This window comes from Dermacentor silvarum, chromosome 1, assembly GCF_013339745.2.
Source record: "Dermacentor silvarum isolate Dsil-2018 chromosome 1, BIME_Dsil_1.4, whole genome shotgun sequence".
In the NCBI taxonomy this organism is placed as follows: Eukaryota; Metazoa; Arthropoda; class Arachnida; order Ixodida; family Ixodidae; genus Dermacentor; species Dermacentor silvarum.
In genome coordinates this window covers 432,970,686-432,993,698 of record NC_051154.1, presented here as the reverse complement: position 1 = coordinate 432,993,698, position 23,013 = coordinate 432,970,686, and the positions used below count along the sequence as shown (strand labels likewise).

Genomic DNA, 23,013 nt, shown 5'->3' with positions numbered 1-23,013 from the left:
TAGAGAACGGTTGTTACGAATCGCTTTTCGACCCGGTCGGTTGATACGAATAAACACCGTCTCACCGACGGCCGCGAAAGAGAACAGCGCGCAGTCACGCGCTTCTTCCCTTTCTCTTTTGGTGCTGAGGCGGGGACGCGGCGCCGGACAGCGCGGAGCCCGCGACTGGGCGCGAAGAGTTTGAAGCGGTGGCGCTTTTGTTGCTTTTGTGCTTTTCCCCACGCAGGCATGGCGAAGCGCGGCCGCCGCAGCGATCAAAGGTTCGTGCGGTCTATCGCTTCAAAGGAAACTGAGCGGCCTACGCACAGCGCATACAAAGGTCAAAGCCATGGGGATATCGCTTTCTTGATACGGTGCGCGCGACATCACTAACAGCCGGCACAAGAGCAAAGTACAGGAACGCATTTGTTGGCAGTGTAGAAGCCGCCTCCCCTCCCTCCCTCCCCAGCTGCCTTCCCACTTTGCTCCTTTCGCGTGGGAGATTACGTCGCCAGTTACCCTTGCGCCCGGTTGCAAGATATGCATTTGGTGCCGCAGCACAGCGTCGCCCCCTTCCCTCCCTCCCATACCCTCACGGCCTTTCGCGCGACGGAAGTCGCGTTTGCTCTCCGCTGTGCGTTCGCTCTCCGTGAAGGCGCGCGTCCCCCGCGCGCTTTCACTCGCACATACGGCGCGTGGGGACGATTTTATCGCCATTGGTCTCATGCGCCACGCCTCATGCTCCTCCTCCGCATCGCCCTCGTTGAGCTCCTCTCCCATCGGTGGGCGCACCTCGTTGAGAAGCGTGCTCGCTACGCCCTTGTCGGCGAGATTTTCTCGCGGAAGCCGCATTATAACCGGTATTTAGTCTCACGCGGCTGCACTGTAAGTGGTATGCGTATATATAGAGTTCTATGGGAGGGAAAACGGGAGTGGGAAAAGGACGCGTTGTAGCTAGTTATGCACTATAAACGGTTACGTTATAAGTGGTCTATATTGTAAATGCTTTTTACTTGCGTGTGCCTCTGACTATTTACGTGAGTTCACCTCTGACTCTTTAATTTAGCTAGTTTTAATTGTGTTTCGATGATACGAATTTCGGCTAACAAGAATATTTTTCGTGAACCCGTGAGATTCGTATCATCTAGATTCCACTGTAGTGTTTCCGCTTAGCGGCCGTGTGCATGCACACTGTTGTATTTATACACCCGTCCTAGTGAAGCGGTCTGTAAATGCTGTGCTAAGCCTGTCTCTTAAGCGTAGGCAGTTGATGAACTTCTTATACGGAGGGAGTTATTTTAGGGAGTTAGCCCACTGCTTTCGGTCTGCCCGAGCTTTGTTTCTACTCTAAGAAAAATGCCCGGGAAAGCAACGGTAAAGGAGCACTTAGTCTAAAAAACCTGCCGTTAGTCCCTGTCGAGATTGAATGCAAAGCGAGGGTGCGGCGAGCAAATTTCAGCGACAAAGTCTTTCGTCGTCCTCTCCTTTGGACGTGCCCTGGGACAAAGACAATTTGCGAAAGTGTACTTAAAGGTGTGGAACTGAAGAGTGATTAAGCTGAAGACTATGAAAGGGGGATTATGGACGACACATTTGATATGTCGCTATTGCAGTATCTCTATGAAACGGGCCTGCATGCTTACATTTAATTACACGCTGACGTTATGCCGCCTGGCAACCCAAGCAGGGGAAAAAAGTATTTCGTCGTGTGTCTCAAAGATGTCAATATAGAAAAATGAGTTAGGACTTCATGCCGTCGAGTAATACAGTCTAAACGTCCATTTTCTGTTAATTAAATGCGGAAATTCAACGTAGTTTGAATTGAATTGAATGTGTGTGGTTTAGTGGCGCAAGGGCCAGGTATGGCCAAAGAGCGCCATGCCAGTGTTTGTTAGTTCGCAGTGAAGTGATGAATTCTGAGAAGTAGATGTGACGGGGCTGTAAAGGGGCCGAAAAATAATCGCTGTAAAGTGCGTAAAATATACATGTACTAAAATCATGGCAATGAATAATGAGGTGTACTATGCAATGAAGAATACATTGAGAAAGAATGACACGATATTTAAAATATTTAAGATGCAGTAATTTGCAAGAAGCACTACTGCCTAGACAGAGCCCTTGAACCACAAGGGCCTGGAGGCATGTGCTATAAAAATTATCACAGCGGCATCCTCTGGATAGAGGATGCGCTACGAACTAGTTGGGCTAATAACATGCAGGACCACATCGTTCAAAAAGTCGACAACTGCTTTGGCATTAAAGATCGGTTCTTCGCCAAGAAACATAATGGGGTGAAGCGGGACATGATATCGGTACGCTTGTGAAAAATATTTCTTTCTTTCTGTTTCAGCTTCCCGGCACTCCACGAGGACATGGAGGACAGTCAGCCTCTCACCACATCTACCACAGGTTGGTGGTTCACTACCAGTAAGCAAAAAATTGTGGGTGCCATATGTATGTCCTATTCTGAGACGACAGAATAGGACATCAGTTCGTCGTGTTTTCGTTACGGGAGGCCAGAAACCTAACTGTGGTTTAATGAGGTGAAGCTTATTGTTTGTTTCAGCGTACCACAAGCGTTGCCAGTGGCTTCGCAGTTTCCTTCGCAGGAAAGGCTTCAAATCTGTTGCAGGAACAGCAGTTGTAGGATTAATAGCCTGAGATGTAACAGATGTGGCCATTTGATCTGCTCGAACATTACCCTCAATGCCTCTATGACCCGGCACCCAGCATATAATCACATGCTGGTTAGATATATACGCTTTACACAGAATGGAATAGAGCTCATTAAGTACAGGGTTTTTGTGTTTACAGAGTGATTGCAATGCTTTCACAACACTTTGCGAGTCTGTAAATATGATAGTCTTTTTGAGTTTTGATTTCATTATAAACTTTACAGCCGATAATATTGCATAGGCCTCAGCCGTAAAGATACTTGTCTCCGGGTGCAGTACACCGGATTCCGAAAACGATGGGCCGATGGCTGCATAAGATACCCCGGCATGTGACTTGGAAGCGTCTGTGTAAAACTCTGTACACGAGTATTTAAATTGGAGTTCTAAGAAATGAATTCTAATATGTGCCTCTGGCGCGTGTTTAGTGATCTCTACGAACGATGTGTCACACTCTATGAGCTGCCACTGCCACGGTGGCAACAGTTTCGCTGGAGCCACAGGACATTGTTCAATAAGCGGAACACCCATTTCCTCACTGAGGTTCCTCACACGCAAAGAGAATGGCTTTCTCGCGGCAGGTCGATTATGGAAGAGTATGGCAGCGGTCACGCCATTTATAGTTGAATAACAAGGATGTTCAATGTTTGCTTGTACTTTCAGGAAATATGTAAAACTGCTGTATGACCATTGCAGATGAAGCGACCACTGATTCGACTCTACGTAGAGGCTCTGGATTGGACTTGTCCTGAAAGCACCAGTCGCGAGACGGATGCCCAAGTGGTGAACGGGGTCTAGGATTTTTAACGCACTTGGCGTTGCAGAATTATAAATTATAGACCCGTAATCAAGGCGTGAGAGGACAAGACTGTTATAGAGGTTTAAGAGACACCTTCGATCACTGCCCCATGTTGTGCGCGATAGAAGCTTTAGGAGGTTCATTGTCTTCAGGCCCTTTGCCCTCAGACGCTTAATATGAGGAATAAACGTGAGTTTTGAATCTAAAGTTACTTCAAGAAACTTGTGCTCGCTGCTTACAGAGAGCGCATCTGCTTTGATTTCAATAGTTTGGACTGGCATTACGCCTCTCTTGTTTGTAAAGAGTATGCAAGTGCTCTTCTGAGCGTTAACTTTAAAACCATTCTCATCCGCCCATTTGGACAATTTGTTTATTCCAAGCTGCACTTGTCGTTCGCAGATGGCAATATTGCATGACTTGAAGGCTATTTGTACATCGTAGACATAAATGGAATAAAACATTGTGCGTGGAATGACTCTGTGCAAGGAATTCATTTTTACTATAAATAGTGTGCAACTGAGCACGCCTCCCTGTGGTACACCGGTCTCTTGGGTGAATGATTTAGACAGAGCGTTACCCACTCTTACGCGGAATGTGCGATTAGATAGGTAACTTTCGATTGTATTTAACATGTTGCCACGGACACCCATCGTGGAAAGATCTCTGAGAATGCCGTAGCACCATGTCGTGTCGTAAGCTTTTTCTAGGTCGAGGAACACTGAGAGGCAGAACTGCTTATGTATAAAAGCATCCCTAATATAAGACTCAATGCGAACAAGGTGGTCTGTTGTGGACATACCTTCCCTGAAACCACATTCCAAGGGGTCTAGTAGTTTGTTATATTCAAGGAAAGAGATTAAGCGCCTGTTTATCATTTTTTCAAATAGTTTGCACAGGCAGCTTGTTAGCGCAATTGGCCTGTAGCTGCTGGCTAGGGATGGGTCTTTGCCTTGTTTAAGCACGGGGATGACTATAGCTTCCTTCCACGAGGACGGGATATAACCATCTGCCCACATGGCATTGAAAAGATACAGGAGTGTTTTCAGAGCTTCAGGATGTACGTACTTAATCATTTCATATATGACACGATCACCGCCTGGCGCCGAGTCATTGCAGCAAGCGAGGGATGCCTTGAGTTCAGTTAAAGTAAATGGATAGTTGTAGGCCTCACTCGATGAACCTTTACGTTTAAGGGGCTGTCGCTCTTCGCGTTCTTTGAACCTCAGAAATGCTTGTGTGTAGTGGGACGCACTGGATACATGTTCGAAGTGTTCGCCCAGACAATCTGCCTGGTCTTCCAGGCTCTCACCTTGGGTACTGACTAACGGTAATGGGTGTACCTCCCGGCCTTTTAATTTATTTACTCGATTCCACACTTTTGTCTCATCCGTGTAAGAATTTATACTGGAGATGTACTTCTCCCAACTCTCCCTTTTAGCACGTCGGCGTGTTCTTCTACCCTGGGACTTTATTTGTTTGAAACTAATCAAATTTTCAGCAGTTGGGGAGTCGCGAAGTCGTCCCCAAGCTTTGTTTAGATTTTTCCATGCTTGTTTACATTCTTCATTCCACCACGGGATGCGACATTTATTCGCTAGTCCATTAGTTTGACGGATGCATTTCGTGGCAGCGTCAATTATAAAGCCTGTAATATACACCACAGCGTCTTCTATATTAAAGGAGGCAATATCATCCGTGCTTAAATACGTAAGTTCTCGGAAACGTTCCCAGTTAGCTGTGTCAACCTTCCATCGGGGAATGTGTGGTGAGCTTATATCTTGTTTCGTTAAGTTTAATATAATAGGGAAGTGGTCGCTCCCAAAAGGGTTCTTGAGAACGGACCACTCTAGGTACGGCATTATTGTGCTTGATACTATAGTTAAATCTATGGAGGAGTATGTATTATGCGCCACACTGTAGTATGTTGGCTCTTTCTTATCAAGTGGACATGCTCCTGAGGAAAAGAGAAAGTTTTCGATTAGGCGACCTCTCGCATCGCAACGAGTCTCCCCACAGTGTGTTGTGTGCGTTCAAATCTCCGACAACTATGTATGGAGCCGGAAGTTCATCTATGTAGTTTTGAAATTCGGTTTTATTAAGGTGATAACTGGGAGGGATGTATATAGAGCTGATAGTGACTAGCTTGTCAAACAGCACCCCTTGGACAGCAACTGCCTCTAGGGGCGTACGAAGTTTTATTTCCCGGCAGGCAACACCTCTGTCTACTATGATAGCTACACCACCGGATGACACGACAGTGTCCTCGCGGTCTTTGCGAAAAATAGCATATTGTCTAAGGAAATTTGTTTGTGTATGTTTGAGGTGTGTTTCTTGAACACAGCACCCTGGGACTAAACTTGCGGAGGAGTTCTTTCACGTCGTCAAGATTTTGAAGGAGACCTCTGACGTTCCAATGAATTATTTGAGTGCCCATATTAAAAAGAGTTTTGTGCTGTGTGTTTAAGAAAAGAAAGTTAGCTTACAGAACCCTTTAGAGGCCCTGTAAGGCGGGGTTTCTCTTTTTGGAGCGGTCGAGAGATTCTCGCCGCTCCTTAGGCGCTGGCTGCGCCATCTGGCTAGAAGATGTGTCCATCGGCTCTTGCGGCGCGCTGGACACCCGCTCTTGAGAGCGGTTTGTTCGCGTTGAAGGCCTCGTCTCAAGAGACGAGACCCTTGAGGCCACCAGCCCGGAGGTCGATGGCCCCTTCTTCTGAGATGGCGGAGCAGCACTAGCTGCAGCCGCCGAGGGGGCGGATGGCGTCACGGCTGGCTCACTACGCATGTGCCAGACAGCCGCTGAAAGCCGTTGTGGCGCAGCCCCCTGACGCACCACTTCGGCAAAGCTGGTTTTTGGCAGGTAGGATACCTGCCGACGTGCCTCTTTGAACGAAATGTTTTGTTTTACTTTAATTGTGACAATTTCTTTTTCCTTTTTCCAGGATGGGCAGGACCGCGAGTATGCGGCGTGTTCCCCATCACAGTTTACACAGTGGAGAGAGTTTTCAGAAGATTCAGAAGTGTGTTCGTGTGCACTGCATTTCGCACACATTTGCCGACCTCGGCAGTTCTGTGAGCTGTGCCCAAAGCGCTGGCACTTAAAACATATCGGAGGATTTGGCACGTATGGCCTTACACGAAGTTTGATGTACCCGGCCTCGATGGACTCGGGCAGAACACTTGAATTGAAAGTGAGTATCAGGTGCTTAGTCTGGATTTCTTTTCCGTCACGCCTCATTTTAATTCGCTTAACGTTGATAACATTCTGTTCACTGAAGCCCTCCAAGAGTTCAGCTTCAGTCAGTTCCAACAAATCGTCGTCTGAGACAACGCCTCGGGTGGTGTTCATGGTGCGGTGTGGGGTAACAGTTACTTGGATGTCCCCAAAGGACACTAGATTAGGCAGCTTGTCATATTGTTTCTGATCATGGAGCTCCAAGAGGAGATCACCACTGGCCATCCTCGATGACTTGTAACCTGGCCCAAAAGCCTCAGTTAGGGATTTAGAGACTAGAAATGGAGAGATTGTTCGTACTTGTCTTCCTGCTTTTTCGGAGTGAATTACATGGAATCTAGGGAAGTTTTGTCTTTGTTGTCCAAAGAACTGGAACACGTCTTCGGTGCGCCCTCGTTTCAGACGGCGATCAGGGAGTGATGGGAAGGAACTAGCCATAAGGATATATGGATTTTTCGGCAGCAACGCCAGCCACCCACCACGGAGCCCAACAAGGGGACGCTGCAGGGCCTGTAAACACAGGTCCTGCAGACGCCAGCCGTACGTCACCACTATAACCGAATATGAAATAACCTAGGTTGGCTACTCACACAGGGTTAACCCTCGCTGCCAAGAAGCTCGGAAGTAATATAGAAGAGAGTAGAAGACAGGAAAGATGAAAAGGCGAGAGAAAGACGAAGATTGGAGAGAGAGACAGGAAAAGGCAACTACCGATTTCCCCCGGGTGGGTCAGTCCGGGGGTGCCGTCTACGTGAAGCCGAGGCCAAAGGGGTGTGTTGCCTCCGCCGAGGGGCCTTAAAGGTCCAAACACTCAGCGTTGGCTCAACCCCCAGGATCCCCTTTTCCCCGGACACGGCTAAGCCGCGCACATTTGACGCTGAGGGTCCAACCCTCGTGTGCTCGGGTACGTGGTGGCGCAGCTCACCAAACGCCTGCTGACGCAGGCGCCCCTGCGGGCAAATTCAACGTAGTGTGACGATTCTTATACATCACCCTGTGAACCTCACGCAAGCACTGTCCACCTAAAGTCGAGTTTCACTACATAGCGTGCAAACAGGAAACAGTTACTCTTCATGGGAGTAACTGCGAGGAGGCCATCACCTGCCAGTATAGTTCCAGGGGACTAACAGTTCATCAGTTAACAGTTAATCACCAATGTTTTTAATGGTTGTCCCAGATGAGTTTGTTAACAGAGGTACTAACCTTTCGTGCTCCCCGTCCCCGTCTTTCTTTCTTAAAGTTAGCTGCCCATTAACATTTGCACGTCAAGCTCCTATTTTTTGTTTATTTATTTGCAATACTGCAACTCTCAGTTGAGAGCATGGCAGGTGGGCAAGCAATGGAATACAAAGGATAATCCTGCTTCAAACCGAAAAGAACAATCGATATTTTGAAAACATGCGCACTATACACACGCACGTGCGAAGCATTATATGTTAAACACGGGTCATACTTCGTCCAGGACCGCAGCGAGGAGTTCTCTCCTTGACGGGTTGTAACGTAGAGCGTTTCCATGTGCGACCACGAATGAGTTACGGCATTTGATTACAAGACATTGCGTGATGACGGCTATACGCCTGAATGCTGAGTGTGAATTATCACGTGGGCTGCACATATATTTAGCATTCACCTTTATCGGATTGTGCGTGCTGCGGGCGTTATTCCAATGCGCAAACAGAGCGACAGAGTTCGATGTAGCCACAATTGTGAATAAATACGGAGGCTTTACCTGTGCGGCTTTCTTTCTCTTCTTCTCCCTACTGCAAAATGTCACTTCTTCCTTCTCTCCTCGCCTTCGCCCAAACTGGAGTCATGTGATTCCAACGCATCACGCACACAGTTGCCATTCACCGCGGGGCGATGCGGATTTCTACAGCTATAGAAAACCAATGCCACTAAAGGCATGTTGATTGTTCAATAACCGCTACAAATTTTTATTCAAGATGTCTATGGAGCGTAGGCACCTGCAGTTTCTGTAATGGAACTGAGCAGCATCCTAACTTCTTTCCTAGCGGTATCACATGCAAAATAACGAAGAGAAAGAAACCAGCCTAATTTTCTGTATTTTCGCGTGCGGTTACGTGTTTTGTTCCTTGCTTCACTGCTTCGTTCATTCGTTTATTCACGGCAGCTTAACCCTATGTGACAGCCAAGAAACGCTACATTGCACGACTCAACCACGAACTTCTGAATGAGGTTAAAACTTCTTGCATTATGAGGGATAAGTATTGGAACCATACTTCCTGCATTTAACTCTTCAAAACGAAATAAAGAAAAAAAGAACTGATTTAGTGATTCCGTATAAGCAAAAACCGACTCTTGAGAACTTTCAGGACCGGAAGAAATGTAAAGAGTTCCTAGTAATTAACTGCGTGTGCCGTGAGAACAATAAAAAAGCCTCTCGCAATTAATTCTTTTTATTTAGTTTCTCGAGAATCTGAAAAGCCATGACAAAGATGGCAAGAAGGTTTAACGTAGCCTTGTCATTGTGTGTCGTTAATGCACATCCACTGAAAACAGCCTCAATATGTCAAATATTTTAAAAAAGTGCCTATATAACCCAATCAAATGAGAGTAGCGAACATGGAGTTTAGGCATAGGAGTTCCTAGGCGAGGCGGACATAATGCTCATAACGTTAACGTTACCGCTAATATAGAGTCTCGGCAAACGGATTCAGAAATATTTTTCATTAACTTTTCATAGCCTTGGGCAAACTTGGAGAGAGTGTGCCCAAGCTTGGAGACAGTCACATATTATTGCACCCTCGTTTTTTTAACTCGTTAAAATCATATAATAATTAAAGATATTCTTCATCGAATTTCAACGCTCAATCCAGAGAATTCGAACGTCACACGGAAAGTGTATGACGAAGATTGAGGGGTGGCATGTCACGGCAGGCGAAACGTGTCGTATCGGTATCAACGTTCCATTTCACACTTAGTCCTGGTTTTCGTCACGGGGCATTTCCGTCTGACGTGACAGAACAGCCGACTTTTCTACGCTCCCGGCGTGATTGGTTTACATTTTTTACATTTTGCCTCGATTGAAAGTAGAATTGATTATGAATGTGAAGAATTAGGTGAGATTTTCCAGAGTTTTAAAGAATGGGGGGGCATTAAAATGTGACTCCATCCAAATTCGCCATTTATACAACTGCCCCCAAAGGCACTAATAAAAAAAGGAAGTAGTACATTTTTGTAAATTAGTTATCGGATGCTCACATTATTACCATTAGTAGCAGCAAAGTGTGTACACCTTACCTAGGACTTCATCTGCAAGAATCATGTAAGCTACACTCCTGGCTTCTTTATTGAAAAATTGTACAGTAAAAAAAAGAAAAAAAACCCTCTCTGTAACTGCCTCAAACTAAGGGTTGCTGGTCTACGTGCTACCAGATGTTTCACCTTCAACACACTTCTCGGGGTGCATGTTTTCTTTCCTTAGGGTTAAACAAAAGCAGACAAAGCAAGAAACGATCAACACTGTATATAGGAGTAATAATGCATGGGCTCATGGCGAAAAGGTCATGTCTGACCACAGTGAGCCACTTTGGCCTACGTCTCTGGCTGAATAATGAGCGAGCAGCGAAGCGTATATAAATGCCACGACAGTGGTTGCGGACCTTGTTGGATCAATGCAAAATGTTGGCAAAGCATGAAGCCTAGCTAACCGGCGATATTATAGAGGCTGAAATCATAAATAAGCAGGACGACATGTGTGTCCGTGTGAACGTTCCGCTGCATTTTCAAAACATCAATTTGAACATCTTGACGAGTTTTCAGGCAATCGTGGGCATGCGTTTAACAACGAGAGTTGATTTCCGAAATCATGTGATGTTGCTGTACTTTTCGGTTTATTTTTGTTACCAATGCGTGGATATTCACTTCTTAATAGACGTAAATTCAGTTGTAAGTCGACAATATTTCACTCTATAAATGCCGATCATTTGTTTATATTGCTATCGACCGTGTCCCAGCAAAAATTAGTTGAGGAAGAACCGGTAAACTCAACCTTGCCCTCTTTATGTATTCGTTCATATTGGGCCCTTGCAAAAAAATTCATATACACACTCCATAAAAGCCGTCGCACTCATTCCATTCTGTCGCTGGTAACAAGGTGTTTCAGGGCCCCTGAAGGCTGGTTTCAGAAATTTGCGATATTTTCAGCGCAAGTAGTACAAATTACTACTATATACTACAACTAATAATAATACAAATTCCGCAGAACCTGTCTAACAACGGCTGTCGACGATAGTGCCTTAGCATTGCATCAATATAGCCGCAGAACGTATTGCCACCGTCGAAACGAGTTACGTATGAGGCGTGTACTGCAGCGCGACTCCTCTTTTGCACTTTCCTAAGAACACTCGGTGCCATCTAGCGTGCATGTGGCCTCTTAAATGCACGGCGCACCGGTGCGTGCGAACGCTGAGAATGGTTCCCTCGCTTGCCGCACACCCAGTACCACATACGCAGCGACCCAAGTTGGCGAGATGTTCATTGAAGAGAGGCCCATACCCAGTGCATTTGAAGCAATGCCTGCTAAAGCGTCGCGTTGCTGTCCTTGAGGAACCCTTGTGACCTGGGTTCGACTCCACCCAGCATAGCAGAAATTCAAAGCATAATTTTCGTCATCTCAGAGCGAAAACTTCCCTGTGGCAGATACCTAGTTACCCAAGTAGGCATCAAAGACGTTCGTTGAACACCAACACAGACCGAGTGGCACGTACTCAGTGCTCCAAGTCGATGTCAAAGAGATTATTCCGTGCGCGAAGTACCCTGAGAATGCTAGCGCATTAAAAGTAGGACCACCTGGTTAGAGTGCAGCGCGACCGTTTTTGAGTGGCGCGACTGCTGCGCCTCTCCGCCGGACGCTTTTTGTGGCGCCAGTAGTGGCGGCGCCGCAGTCGCTAACTATTGAAGGCGCATGCGCGGCGCTGGAGCACGGCCTCATCTGGAACGCGCGCCTGGCGTCTGAGCAGACGCGTGCTCCAAACCGGCCATGGGTAGAGCTACGGTTTGCTAGACACGTTCAACAGCTAAGGCTCCTTCGCACTAGGCAGACATGACGCCGATTTTGGCCTGTCGACAGTTGGCGACAGCCTTTTACAGGACGGAAAATGCTGTGGCCAACGGTTTAAAGGAAGGAAAAGGCTATCGCCAACAGTCGGCAGACTAAAAGCGGTGTCGTGTCGGCTTAGTGTTAAGGATCCTTTAGCGAGAACGCCACCGCTATGAGCAACACTTCGAGCGACACGTGCGATAAGGTGAAGCGCGTGTTGGTCGGTGCCCTTCTCATATACGTATGTTCTAGTTCACTGTAACCTGGGCATCGTTACATATTCCACTTGGTTTGAACGAAGCCAGGTGGCCTGTGGACGCTTTTTTGGATATCTCAAAGGCATTTGACTCAGTTATAACCACCGTATTCTATGCAGTAAACTTTTGAACCATGACTGCCGGGGACATTTTCTAGATTTATTTAACACATATCTTTTGAATCGGTCTCAAGTTGTTGTTTCTTTAATTAAGTGCACAGCACACTGCGGTACCGTACAGCAGGAGTGCCGCAGGGTTCAGTGCTGTCACGGCTTTTATTTAGCTTATACCCGCGTGACTTGGGACAAGTAATTGGCACAAGTACTGTTTTTAATATGTGGACGGCACATTGCTTGTTTCGAGGCACATGTAATATGAAAGGTCTGTAGCTCTGCTTCAAAGCGACGCCGTAAACGTTGTAGACTTATGCAAAAGTAATCAAATAAGCATTAATGCGAATGCGAATCGGAAAGAAAGAACAATCGGAAAGTCTATGTGGCCCCAATCCCGCAAACTTGGAACGTTTCGCCGGAGCAACGGTCAATCGCCACATACACAGCTTCGCTGGTCATACACAGATGCAATGCAACTAAATTTTCTGTTAGGAATTTTTGAAAGCCAGTAATTCATCAATACACATTTTACTTAGCCAGAAGCTTTAACCATAGCTGATGGCATAGCATCCCCACTATTTATGTTAGTTTATCTCAGTTTCGTTCCCAGATCTCCCAGAGCTGCGAGATAAATTCTGCTTTGTTTGTAAAGCACATTGATAACGCTCTGGATCACTTGCATGCGAAATTTACTGCAAATATTTCGTAATTTGTTCCCTCACTTTCAACTTAGCCTACACATTACCATAACGCGCCCCTTATTTTCGCGAAATATAACCAATGTGCCTTGGTTCACCGAGGACCCCGCAGAAGCCAACTGCGAACGTCTTATGAGGCATGAAAATAGGGGGAAAAAGACGAGAGTTCAGTACTTATTTGCAAGGCTGACCTTGAACTTGACCAGAAACGTGAAACTTTTGTCAGACATGGCACTTACCGTGACCACACCTCCCATTATTTTCCACAAAATATAAACACTACGGTGGCTAGATGGGTAGGTGTGCCGACCGGCGCGTCTGCAGCGTAGTTCACCACTTCTCCGCGTCATGACGCAAAATTGGCGCTGCGGTCAGTATAGCGGTTCCGCAGCGCGCGTCGTCTGCTGTAGGTGGCAGATAACGCGCAAAAATATAAAACCCGTATTGGAATAGTTGTATGTTGTCTGTTCGTGTCAGCTTGAAAGGTGAATAGCTCCGGGTCTTTCTTACTGTTTGAAAGTTCATAAGACATGTGAAATGTTCCTGGACGGAAAAATGACTGACGATATTAGCGGCAGTATTGCTCCACCAAAGAAGGCCACCAAGGACACTGCTTCGCTCCGACCTGCAAGTAGGGTTCTAAATTTCTGAGAAAGAGGCCTAAAATAACCTTGCTTTTGGTGCCAAAATAACCTGACCTTTTTAGGAAATGCATCCAGCGGACAAGCAACTGGGGCCGACATCAGTTGAGTGCGAGCGACTCTTTCAAGAACATCTCATTTAGAGCGATTTCACCCATGTGGTCAACCGAGAGGTTGACCAGATTCCAAGGGAGCATCCATGGCTTACCAACGATGCACTGCCATCAATTCTGCCAGGTGCTCCCGTCTACCTCTCTAAAGTGATTCCCCCCCCCCCCCAAAAAAAAGGAAAACGAAGAATTCTTTGGGATTGCCATCATAACAGGTGATTAAGACAGCAAGCTGTACTGAAAATGCGGCGAGATCCCAGGAAGGAGATTTTAGTGAAGCCTGCTCAAATGGCAACGACAACATTCAGTTTTCTACACCTAAACTTGCAGAGATCGTCAGCTCGTGTGTTCTGCCTCCCGGCCGCTGGACACGGCATTCATTGGAAGGTACAACAGCAGTCGCGTTTTCCGTTTGCCAGAAGAACGGAAACAGCACCACGCTCACTAAAGTCATCCTCCTGAAAGTATGTGATCATATGTGCGAGCAAATGTTTCTGTCCAGGGAACGGTGGTGCAACGACTGTTAATTAAATCTGCAGAAGTAGTCAGCTCCCTTCTTGTGGAAGTAGACAAAATGCTGCCACGCCAAGGCAGTAAAGCCATGCATAAATGCTGCCATGCCAAGCAATAAAACACAATGGCTAGATTTATCGAAATTGAAACATTAGAACTCAGTAAATATCACGTAAACAGGTTTCCATATACCGTATAAAATCACTGCAGCATTCTTTTATGCATGGAGAAAATGCATCTACGTATTTATTGCAATGGGCTGGAGCGCCGCGTTTATACCAATAAATGCGACCAATCGCCAAGCTACAAAATTGACTTCAGCATATCGTGTCTTCTGACTAGACGACAGTAACACATTCCCCATTCTGGCTTTGCCTACACTGCTCAAAACGGCATTGTATAACGCATACTTCAAAGCCAGAGCAGAGGCCGCGATACTATCAAACACGCTGCTCGACTACACAGCGCAGCCAATGTTGCGCGCAGCTCAGGCGTTATACTGTCCGCAGCGCCACTTCCGCATCATGATGCCAAGAAGTGGTGAACTACGCTCTGTCGGCACACCTACCCATCTAGCCACCATAATAAACATGTATAACCTACAGCCATGTGGGGACAATGGGAAACATAGAAGACAGTGGCCACATCACACGTTGTAAAACTTAAGACAAGCTCTGTTTGATTCCACTCATTTAACTTCGCACAACGATTTTCATAGCGTTCTACCCATTTCTGCTAAGTGTGGTCTCTGTGGCATTTGTAGTTCTGCCAGAGCAACGGGTTAAATTCCCCGTTCTTTAGGCACACTCAAAACGCTAAAACACTTAACATAGGTTATGTATTACCATAGTCTCAATTACCCACCTAGTTTGAACTTTGCCTACAGATCACCCATTACCTCGTCCATGCTGTTACTAATAATAAAGAAGCTGACTCGTTTAGTTCACTGAGGACACCCGGCGAACCCAATGTATATGCATCATGCATTAAAAACAAAAAACAAAAAAAGAAAACGATGGTTCAATAATTATTCGTAATGCTCCTTAGTAAGAAATAAATGTTAAACTTTCGCGACAAATTCCACTTAAGCTGCATGCATTCCTTCTAAGTATAAAATTTGTTGAATGCAGAGTACTCTTGGGAACTTGGGACACGTAGCTGATTACGGCAGCTTCACACGAATGCGCTTGCTGTTTTTTTTCTTAAAATTTTAAACTTTTTCTGCAAAAGTTGTATTTGATCAACACGCATTTAACATGCCCAGCAAACTGAGTAGCGTTCTCCATATGCTAGCAAAATTTGACCTCGGTTGTAATTGCAATTATGCCAGGGCAGCGGTATAAGTTTTACACCGCTGGTTAAACACACTTATAACGCTCCGGACCACTTGCATACGTAATCTATTGTAAAAAGACGCATTTAACCCATCTTTTTGCAACGTAGCCTACACAATACGCTTACCATGCCTCTAATTTTCTCCCAATATGAACAAGATGCCTTCTTTAGTTCACCGAAGACACCGGAGAAACAAACTGCGAGCCTTGTATGACGAACAATAGGAGAAAAAAACAAGGGTTCAGTAATTAATTACAGCGTTACATTTAAAACTACGTGAAAATTTCGCAGCGCATTACAATAAAAATTATCCCTATTTTCACGGAATTTGAAGTTCGTAATTTGTGCAGTTGTTTTAGAAGTATGAGAAATATTTGGAGTAACGACAGTACAACACATTAAAACACTTGAATAAGTGATTTTCTACAAGGCTGCAATGAACCCGCACAGAGAAAACATTTATCACTTGTCACACAGGACACGATAGTACACCGTGAATCACATTGTTTACCGAAATAACCAGGAAAAGCAACTAAATACCTTGTATAACGCATAAAAGTTGGGAGAAAGCAGATATTTAGTACATATTTTCAAAGCAGATAAGTAACCTACCGAGTTCGAACTTTCGGTACATATCAGTCGAAAAGTGACCTCCCATTTCTTCAAAATTATGAAATTTCGTCCTTTTTTGCTTCTGCCATGGAACGTGTGCTAATATAACTCTCACGTTGAAACCGCCTAAAAAGACACTTAACAGACAACGTCAAAGCGGCGCATGCCGATAGAAAAAATTCAAGGCAGTGCTGTAATAGTATAGTAATGGCTCTTCACGTTCGACAGTGTCGTGTTCTTATTAACACATGAAGCACCAAACAAAAACAGGACACAGAAAAGCAGAAAGACTGCAAAGGACTACTGCCAAAATTTTCGTCACCAATTCACCCAACTGTCGACAATCCTGAAGATCGTTTTGAAATTCCACAGCCACTTGATATAATTATAGATTCAATAGTTCCGGTATTTGATAATCCAACAATTTCATGCCATAAGGCACGACATCCTTGGTCGTGGCTGATTATAATATGGTATATTCACTCGCCCTTGTGTTAAATATTGCAAGCTGACTTTATGTTTTCTAATATGATTAGGCGTTCCCAAAAAACTGGGCATGACGGAAGAAGCGCAACAAGAAAATTGTTATGGCGGGAAGTGCCTAGCGCCAGCCTTCTCAACAATGCCAGCGTATATGGTGCACCCTGTTCGTTGCCTGCTACATCTATTTGCAGCGAGGCACCACAGGCAATCCTTACTGCCCAAACAGGGGATACGTAATGAAGAAAAGCATTACTTACATGGCTAATGCATTCACAAAGAAAATTTGGCCTCAACTGTTGTTTTGTTGGCTTTTCCAGCGTGCATATAGCCGAAAGTGACCGCTTTCAAAAGCAGGGGGGGGGGAGGCAAATGGCACACTTTGCCCCTCCACTTCTGACAATGGGGTGGGCGGGGGCAAGTGGCCCCTCCCTGCCCCGATAGATACGCCTATGCATCACCGATAGAACCCGTAGGCAGCGTTAAATATCTAAGATTTCACTTTGACAATGATTCATCATGGAACGTTCATATGTGTGCCATTTGTGCAAAACTTCGACAAGCTGCGTGTTAACTTTACCGCCTTCGGAGCTACAAGCCTATGCATCACCGATACAACGCGTAGGCAGTGTTAAATATCTAAAAGTTCATTTTGACAATGATTCATCATGGAACGTTCATATGGGTGCCATTTGTGCAGAACTTCGATGAGCTGCATGTTCGGAGACTTCGGAGCTATGCTTCTAAAGATAGAGAGAGAGAGAGCAATAGAAGAGAGGAAAGGCAGGGAGGTTAACGAGACGCATGTCTGGTTTGCTACCTTGCACTGGGGAAAGGGGGTATAGGGATGAAAAGAGAGAGAAATGAAATAAAGGGAGCACAGTTTCGCGCACATTTGAAACTTCGCACGAAGTCTACAGACGGTCGCCAAGACCTGTCGACCTGAGGTAGTGCAACAAGACTTTCGTGGCTTTCTGTGCCATCGACGCATATGGCCATGGTCCAAAGATCTTCATTTCTGAAAATGGCCTTCAGTTCAGCCGCTTCAGTGCTGTCCGGAGAGCTTGAAGCTCGATGTCGAACTGGGGACAGAGGCATAAGGCGCGTTCAGTTTCTCTGGTTCCACAAGAGTCGCACATGGGCGAATACCCCATTCCAATGCGGAACGAGTAGGCCTTTGTAAATGCCACCCCGATCCTGAGGCGGCACAATACTGTCGCCTCAGAGCGGAAAATGTTTGATGGCACTTGCAGCTTCAAGGATGGGTCAATTTTGTGGAGATGATGCTTCGGGAGGTTAAGAGAAGACCAATATTTATGTGTGATAGCTTTAGCCACAATATGAAGCTTTCCTGCAGCATCGGTCCTAGATAAGGGCATTGGGACTGGTCGGCCTTCCAGATGAGCAGACCGGGCGGCTTCGTCGGCGAGGTTATTACCAGCGATGCTGGTATGTCCAGGTAGCCACTGAAATATAATTTCTTACCCCTTAGGGATAGCTCAATGGTGGTCTTCTCTTATATGCCAGCTGCTCATGAGTGCTGTGATAAATGGCAAAATGAATACTCTGAAGTGCTGCCTTAGAAGCGCAAAAGATGCATGATCATGCATGCGCTAGCTTATTTGCGTATAAGATATGGTAACTGCTGTTTTTTAATTGCTGCAGCTTTTGGAAAACCAAAGTAAACATTACAGAATATTCTAAAAAGTGCAGCCTACAACACAAACATTGATATGGATAACTCATTCAGGTCTCTGAAAATGCCGAACTTTTATTCAGTGTTTCTTTCTGTTGCTGCGCCGTGATATTTCTGGAACACCCGCTATAAAGCACATAAATCTACCAAATCCCTCCAGATATTTAGGAGAACTAATTATGGCATAGGGCAAGGACAATATGATATTCCGAATTTGCTTAATGAACTTCCCACTTCAGTTCGGAGCAACAAAGTTTATCGGGCTTCAAGAAAGCTTTCAAAGAAGAGATATAAAAAAATATCATTCATAGGAAGCTGACTTTTATTTGGGTGTATGCGAGCATTGCAGTTGCTTTGAACATTGTACACATGACCACTTCGCGGCTTTCCTTTAGTACATTTGCTAATTCAATGCATATTCATGTACTAGTGTGACGCGTTTTGTTTGACGATGACATGTCTCTGTTTGGTGCCGTTGGGACATCCTGACAGTCCGAGCGTAACGGGAAGAATCATGTTTATTGAGCAAGGCTTTATATACATGCCTTGATCGGGAGAGGGCAACACCGATATAACTTGTACTTATCGGCACGTGTAGTACATGCCGATATCACCCGATACATCCTCTTTCGTTTGAGAAAACAAAAAAACAGAACAGTTAAAAGTTTCCATCAGAAGGTTAACAAATATAACAGTGTACTGAAGTGGCAACGTTCATTGCACACCGCTTGGAGGCTGATCACGACACCTGCACAAAGTTTCTGTCATAGGTCAACCGTTGTGGTGGCCGCCGTCGTCTTGTCGAGCATCTCGATGCTGCTGTGGTGCTTGCCGCATTGGGTGCATGTGGATAGGCGGGTCCACCACTGCAATTAGCATAATTAGCATTTTGTTCGCCGAAGTCCTCATCGCTGTTGGAACATGTACGCCTTCAGAAGGTTTCGCCGGTCGGCAGTAGGTGCTGGCGGTTGCGGCAGAGCACCTTTCCTTCCTCTGTGACCACGTGATATAACCCGGGAGTGTTGCACGGCTTGAGGACTTGGGCTTTGGTTGCCCATGACCCTGTTTTAGCCCGAACGGTGTCGCCTGCTCCCAGCGGCACTAGTGTCCTCTTCCAAGTGTTGCTTTGGCAATGTTTTCGGCCCTGTAGTTCTTGAACGGCCCGGACATCTGGCAGCGTCGTTCGCAGTCGCCTTCCTTGTAACACCTCGGCAGGTGAAGGGGTGCCTTCCATCGGTGTCATCCTGCAAGCGAGCAGTCCAAGCCAGAAGTGTTGTTTCGCGTCAGTAGTTTTTGTTAGAATGCGCTTAACAACCTGCAGCCCTTTTTCCGCGAGGCCATTTGACTGAGGCTATCCAGGTTTTGAAGTGACGTGTTTGAAATCGCAAAATCGAGAAAATGCCGCGAAGTCATGACTTGTGAACTGGGGCCATTATCAGTGAAAAGTTCAACTGGTACGCCGCACCTGGCGAAGATTGCACTTGCTGCTTCTATGACGGTTCTCGAAGATGTGTCTTTGAGCAACTCTACCTAGGAAAGTTGGAAAGCGCGTCGTAAACGCACAAGTATGCTCTACCGCCGTATTCGAAAAGTTCCTCCCCTACACGGTACAATGGCTGGGGTGGCGCCGGGTGCATCATAAGGGGCTCTGTCGGCTGTTTATAGGCGTACTTTCGGCATGCTGCACATTTATAGTTGAACGATTCTATATCTTGATTTATTCCAGGCCAAAAAACAAGCAGTCTAGCCCTCGCTTTGCATTTGTTGACACCTAGGTGGCCTTGGTGAATGCCTTCTAGCATTTCACGCCTCATAGTAGCGGGTATTACCACCTTACAGCCTTTCAAAAGTACTCCTTTAACTTGGGATAGTTCTACTTGAAATGTCTTCCATTGACCCTTGATATCCTCTCCGGACTCTAAGTTCTTCAGTACTTCCTTAAGCTGTTCATCCCTCTCTGTTTCTGCTGCCAATCGCTTCCAAGTCTGGTCGCTCACTAATAAAGACATCACACTTACTGCGTGGACTTCCACGTCGTCGCTGTCGGTGTCACCTGCTTGCCTGCTTGTGGCTCTCGAAAGCATGTCGGCGAGGACAAGCTGCTTCCCTGGAATGAATTGCAAGTCAAGGTCATAACACAGCAGACGCAGGAAAAAACGCTGTAGCCTTGGCGGCATATCGCCTATTGGTTTTCAAGTGATGACAATCAAGGGCCGATGATCGCTCTCTGCAGTTACTTTGTGGACGCAGATGAAGTCATGGAGTCTTTCGCAGCCATACAGCAAAGCTAATGTTTCCTTTTCGATTTGTGAATATCGTTGCTCTGTTTCGCTGAGCGCTCGTGACGCATACGCGCCGGGTTTCCACGTGTTATTGTGGCATTGCAACAAAGCAGATCCAAGCCCCTTTCGCGACGCGTCGGACGACACTTTAGTTTTCCGCTGAGGATGAAAGATAGCTAAGGTGCTTTGCTCAAATTGTCGCATAATTGATTACATTCTTGATCGTGGTTGGCTGTCCATTCGAAAATGCGGTCTTTTTTTATTAGACCCCTCAGTAGTGTTGTTCTTTCAGCGAGCGACGGCAAGAACTTGCCGAAGTAATGGGCGACGCCCAACATTCTTTGCACCGCAAGCTTGTCCATCGGTGTTGGCATTTCTAACATGCAATTTATCAAGGATGGGCTGGGCCTGATGCCATTTTTGTCCGTTATGTCCCCGAGAAATTCTATCTTTTCGACAGCAATCGTGGAGTTTTCTGGGTTGAATGTTAGACCGGCACGTTTAGCTGCTCGCAGCAGCAACCTTAGGCGTTCATTATGCTCTTCTATGGATGCATCCCAGATAAGCACATCATCAACGGACACTCTGACTCCGGGAATTTCTTCAAAAATTTCATTCAACGTTCTATGGAAAACCTCTGAAGCAGATGCTATACCAAAGGGTAAACGCATAAACCGGTAGCAGCCGAATGATGTTGTGAAGGTACAAATTCTGGAACTTTCTTCATCTAGAGGAATCTGGTGAAATCAGAATTTGCATCCAGGCGCGAGAACACTGTCGCGCCGGCGAGATCTGCTTCTATATCTTCTCTGCAAGGCATTATGTAATGCTCTCGTTTTAGGCGCTAATTTATGTTTCGTGGATCGATGCACACTCGGATTTTCCCGTCCTTCTTTCGAACAATAACGACAGGACTCACCCAGTCTGTTGGCTCAGTCACTTTCGTGATAATGGCGTCACAGTGCATGCTGTCCAGTTCCAGCTTGAGGGGTTCCTGTAAGGCCACTGGAACACGCCTTGCGGCCTGCACGACGGTAACGGTGCCATCACGCAACACCATCTTGTATACTCGTTACACGCACCCAGTTCCAGTAAACAGATGGCGAAACTCGTTGAAGATGCCTTCAGGGCTGCTCTTGGATACACTGTGTACATGCGGCACAAGCCCCATGAGTTGGCATGCTTGAAGTCCGTGAATCGCTTGACGCCCCTTCCAGACGGCGAAAAAATCGAGTACTGAGGTCGAGTCATTCAGTGTGACTTCGGCACGTATGAGCCCGATGTGTTTAATTGCACTTTCTCCATACGAACGCAACACCGCGCTACTTGGATTCAGCGGCAGTTTATGGCGCATCTTGAGGTAGAAGCCCAAAGGAAGCAAATTTGCTTGTGCTCCAGTGTCGACTTTTAGGTCTACTAGCACGTTCTTAACTTGAACTCGCACCGTCCAGTCACGTCGACTATTTTCTAGATTTGACACGTCCAGAATGTCAAAATTGTCTTCGGAGCCTAGGAGCTCGTGAACTTCCATGGAGGCTTTGCAGCATATGGCGAATAGGTTACGCTTATGGCACTTCCTGCACATCTGCCCGAAGGCTGAACATCTTCGTGGTGCATGCCTGCGCGCATACTTCAGACACTTGGAAAAGGCGGGTTGTTCTTTTGGTGGTAATGTTTTGCGATTGGGAGCCACGCCTACCCGATCTACTTACTTATGTTCGCTTGCCCAGATTTCTTGATGCGCTGCTGCTACTTCCGCGGCTTTGCATGCCAGCACTGCCTTTTGCTGGGTTAAGTTGTTATCCCTTAACAGCTTTTCTCAAAGGTTGCTGTCTATGGTCCCAAACACAATCTGGTCCCTGATCATAGACTCCTTAAGGCTGCCAAAGTTGCACGCTCCTGCCCGAGTCCTCAGATCTCTTACAAAATGTTCAAAGGGTTCTCCTGGCGTCTGAATCCTTGAACGAAATACATAGCGTTCATGCACTTCGTTACTTTGTCCTGCGAAATATGCATCGAACTTCTGCACGACTGCTTTGTAGTCGCTACTATCCTCATTTTGCTGGTAATCGAACGTATTAAAGATCTCTATAGCTTCCTCACCTGCGACGCTTAAGAGGAGCACTGTCTTTGTTGCTTCTGTTGAAGGTTTCGCACTGGGCTCCAACGCCATCAAGAACAACTCGAAGCGCTGCTTCAATAGCTGCAAGTTCTTGCTGATATCCCCATTAGTATGTAGTGGGGGCGTTGGTTTAAAAAATCCATGCTGTACTTGTTTAGGCGCTAGCTTCGGTTAACTTCTGACACCATGTATCGTTTAGCGCCGTTGGGCCATCCTGACAGTCCGAGCATAACGGGAAGAATCGTCATGTTTATTCAGCAAGGCTTTATATACATGCCTGGATCGGGAGAGGGCAACACCGATATAACTTGTACTTATCAGCACGTGTAGTACATGCCGATATCACCCGATAAACTTGGTATTTTATGTATTTGTACGTGTTATTGAAAATGGTGAAGAGGTTTAGTTTA

The 23,013-nt window shown here is 46.1% G+C and overlaps 2 protein-coding genes across 2 annotated transcripts in view; both read right to left on the bottom strand.

The window, feature by feature from the left end:
• LOC119437697 (uncharacterized) overlaps positions 1-23,013 on the bottom strand; it is a 96,633-nt gene that overhangs the window by 57,301 nt on the left and 16,319 nt on the right. The gene's annotated exons all lie outside the window — the stretch shown is intronic.
• On the bottom strand, positions 18,561-20,437 carry LOC125942593 (uncharacterized). Its single transcript, XM_049660782.1, has 2 exons — positions 20,218-20,437; positions 18,561-19,443 (listed from the first exon to the last, which is right to left on the bottom strand). The coding sequence occupies exons 1-2, from the start codon at positions 20,331-20,333 to the stop codon at positions 19,131-19,133; spliced, it is 429 nt and encodes a 142-aa protein (XP_049516739.1). The 5' UTR covers positions 20,334-20,437; the 3' UTR covers positions 18,561-19,130.

Coding starts and splice junctions, on each gene's coding strand:
- LOC125942593 (XM_049660782.1), bottom strand. CDS start 20,333: ATGACCTTGACTTGCAATTCATTCCAGGGAAGCAGCTTGTCCTCGCCG. Junction 19,444..20,217: donor ACGACGTGGAAGTCCACGCA/GTAAGTGTGATG, acceptor GCTCGCTTGCAG/GATGACACCGATGGAAGGCA.